General features: G+C 52.9%; 1 protein-coding gene across 2 annotated transcripts in view; it reads right to left on the bottom strand.

Moving 5' to 3' along the window:
- Positions 1-1,478, bottom strand: part of EGR4 (early growth response 4) — a 2,454-nt gene extending 976 nt beyond the window's left edge. The window contains exons 1-2 of one of the 2 annotated variants that reach the window (XM_006151255.1): positions 1,296-1,478; positions 26-896 (exon numbers count right to left, since the gene is read on the bottom strand). In XM_006151255.1, coding sequence (XP_006151317.1) covers positions 26-896; positions 1,296-1,431 — 1,007 coding nt within the window. In that variant the 5' untranslated portion in view covers positions 1,432-1,478. The remainder of the gene's footprint in view (positions 1-25; positions 897-1,295) is intronic. The other variant, XM_014588900.2, reaches the window with a different exon arrangement.
- Between the last annotated feature and the right edge of the window lie 1,518 nt (positions 1,479-2,996).

Raw genomic sequence — 2,996 nt, 5'->3', positions numbered from 1 at the left:
GCGTGCGGCCCCGCCCACGCCACTGTTTCCAGGGATGTCCGCCACCAGAGGTTTGGGAAAGTCCGCCGCGGTGGCGCTGTGAAGGCCTAGCGGGGAAAGCTGTGACTGCGTACTGGCCAGAAACTCTCCGCCGTCGCCGCTACTCCCACCCTCCCCACTAGGAGGGGTCAGAAGCCCCGGAAGGCCCTCGGCCCCCTCTCCTAAGTCGCCTGGGGCCAGGGGGAAAGCATCGTAGGCCCCAGTGGGGTAGAGTCTGGTGGTTGGCAGCTCCGCCGGGCAGCTGATGGAGAGCAGGTCCTCGATCTTGGTCCCTACTGAGGGAAAACGAGCCTCGGGGGCGGTCTGGTAGCCTCCTTGGGACCCACAGTTCCCGGGAGTCCCAACGGAAAGCAGCTCCCAGGGCGCGTAGGGGCCCTTGAAAGCCGAGGCAGCGTCCAGCGCTGGAGAGACCGGAGGCGCCCGGAGGCCCGGCTTGACGTCGGGCGGGGAGAGCTGAGGCTCATACAGGCACTGTGAGGGGGCGCCCACGGATGGCGAGGTCTCCCAGAACGCCTCTGGGAAGGCGGCAGCCCCCAGATCCGGAGAGTAAAGGTCCGGAGGCCCCGGCAGCAAGGCGTCAGAACCTGAGGGGAAAGGGGCGTCCAGCGGGGAACGGGATGCTGCCGCCTCCGGGCTGGGGAAGGGTGCCAGGCCTAAAATGCCCGACATGAGGTTGAAGAGTGCCTCCGGGTCGTGCGGGTGCTCAGGTACTGCCTGAATGAAGAAGCTACCGCTGTAGCTGAGGCCGGGAGGGGGCGTGGGCGCAGGCCCCTCCAGGAAGCAGGAGTCGGCTAAGTCCCCCCCGGTGCCGGTGCCGGTGCCGCAGTTGCTCAAAGCCCAGCTCAAGAAGTCGCCTGCTGAGGAGGGAGCAGGAATCAGCTCTGGGAACACCAAAGGGCACGCCTCTGAGTTTGTAGACCCTACCTACCCACGAACCCCTCGGAGCGCACGGACACATATAAGGTGCTTTTTGCACGTTCAGATCCAGCAGGGGCCAGCATACCTCCCAAGACGCACACACAAACATGCACACGCAAAACACACGTGCACAAGCCAAAGAACGCCCTGATAAATGCACAGGTTCCTGCGGAGGCGCTGGCAGCCGAGTGGAGATGGGAATGGGGGTGCGCACCCCAGGACCCCTGCACCTCCCATCGCCCCTAGCCCCTTAGCTCCAGCGTCCTGGTCCCGGTTTTCAGGCACCGTGCGCCCCTGCGCAGCGCTGCCGTCTGAGCACCCCTGGCCGAGCTCTTTACCTCCGGGATAGCTGGCGGCCGCGGGAGCGTCCCTGGAGGGTAGCCGGGGCAGTTCAGCGCTGGATTCGGCGCAATAGCCCTCGGTGGACTTGACCAGGAGCGCTTCGGAGCCGGAAAACTCGCTGAGGTGGAGCATGGCGCGGCGGCGGCTGCGGGGCGCCCGGGGCCTCGCCCGCTGGGCTCGGCAGCAAAATGCACACAGGTGTACATCTGTCAGTGTGAAGCGTAAATTAGCGAACCTTAGAACTCTAAGTCACTAAAACATAGACACTCTTTTCAAATGTTATATAATTAATCCTAATAGAGATGCACACAAGTTATGGTTCAAATCTTACACTTAAAAGTCCATTTGGGGAATTTTTTGACTATAAGAATTTAAAATAATGTGTAATGTAAAAACATAAACTCATGTGCTCTTAGAAATCAAAACATACAGACTCTTCACAGGTGAACTAGTAGCTGTTTTAAATGTCTTCTTTTCCTATATTAAATATATATCTCATTTAATTAATGGAGCCCGCGGGTGCGCCAGGCTGTGAAGCCGCGCGGCGTCGGGCAGTCAGGCCAGTACGTGCGCTTCCCGCCTGGAAGCAGAGGCCCAGGGGAGCCGAGGTAGGGTCGCGTGGGCTTCGACAAGCCATAGCTCGAGCATCGAGTCCGCCTCTGTCACTTTCTAGCCTTTCATTTAGTGTGCTCCTCACGTCAGGTTTCCTTACCAGTGAATATACCATGGAGAGAAACTGAGAGCGAGCAGGAGGTTCTGGGCTCACTCAGGGAACCACAGAGAATATTGCTTTTACTTATTTTTTGTTTTTGTCTGTGTTTTTCCATATTCTTCTCTTTCATCTTTTTTGTTTGTTTGAGCTAGGAAAAATAACTTAGTTAAATTAAAAGGACTGTAATAATAATTTGCTAATAATGGGGAGAGGTCAGTTTGTACAAAAGAGTATATTCTAAATTAAAAATTAAAAATCCCTCTTTTTCCCCATCCTCTTTCTGTCTTTCTTTCTTTCTTTCTTTCTTTCTTTCTTTCTTTCTTTCTGTCTTTCTTTCTTTCTTTTTTTTTAGAGGCTTTTACTATAGTGCACTCGCCAGAAAGAGAAAGAAAGAAAAAGAGACAGAAAGTGAGAAATCACCCCTCGGGGGATGGCCATGCTGCAGTCCCTTCTCCTCCATTCTCCTCTTGGGATCTTGGGCATGCATGCACCCTTGCCCAGCGTGATTTGAAGCCACTGGATCTGGGACTCGAACCATGGTCAACTACATGGGAGTCCAGCGACAGCCATTAGGCCAACTGCTGGTCCCCCCATCCACTTTCATTCCCACCTCCTGGGGTAGCCACATTTAAGTTTTTTGAGTATTCTTCCAGAACACTTTTATGCATACACTGTTTTGTAATATTTTTTTTTACTTGTTAAAATAGTTGAGAGAATGCACCTATCCAAACATAAAGCTCTACTCATTCTTTTATAAGCTGTATGTCACTCCATTGTTATATCAATTATTCAGTTTGTCCACTATCCATGAACATATAGGTAGCTCCAATCTTTTGCTTTTACCAGTGTTGTTGGAGTCAACATCCTTGACTATATAAATGTTAATAAATCTGTGGGATTAATTCCCATGAATGTAATTCTTGACCAAAGGATATATAAAATTTTGATAGACAGTTGACAAATAGTCCTCCAGTCCTCCTGAGAA

Source organism: Tupaia chinensis, unplaced genomic scaffold, assembly GCF_000334495.1.
Source record: "Tupaia chinensis unplaced genomic scaffold, TupChi_1.0 Scaffold000316_1, whole genome shotgun sequence".
Lineage (NCBI taxonomy): Eukaryota > Metazoa > Chordata > Mammalia > Scandentia > Tupaiidae > Tupaia > Tupaia belangeri.
This window is presented reverse-complemented; position numbering and strand designations above follow the sequence as displayed.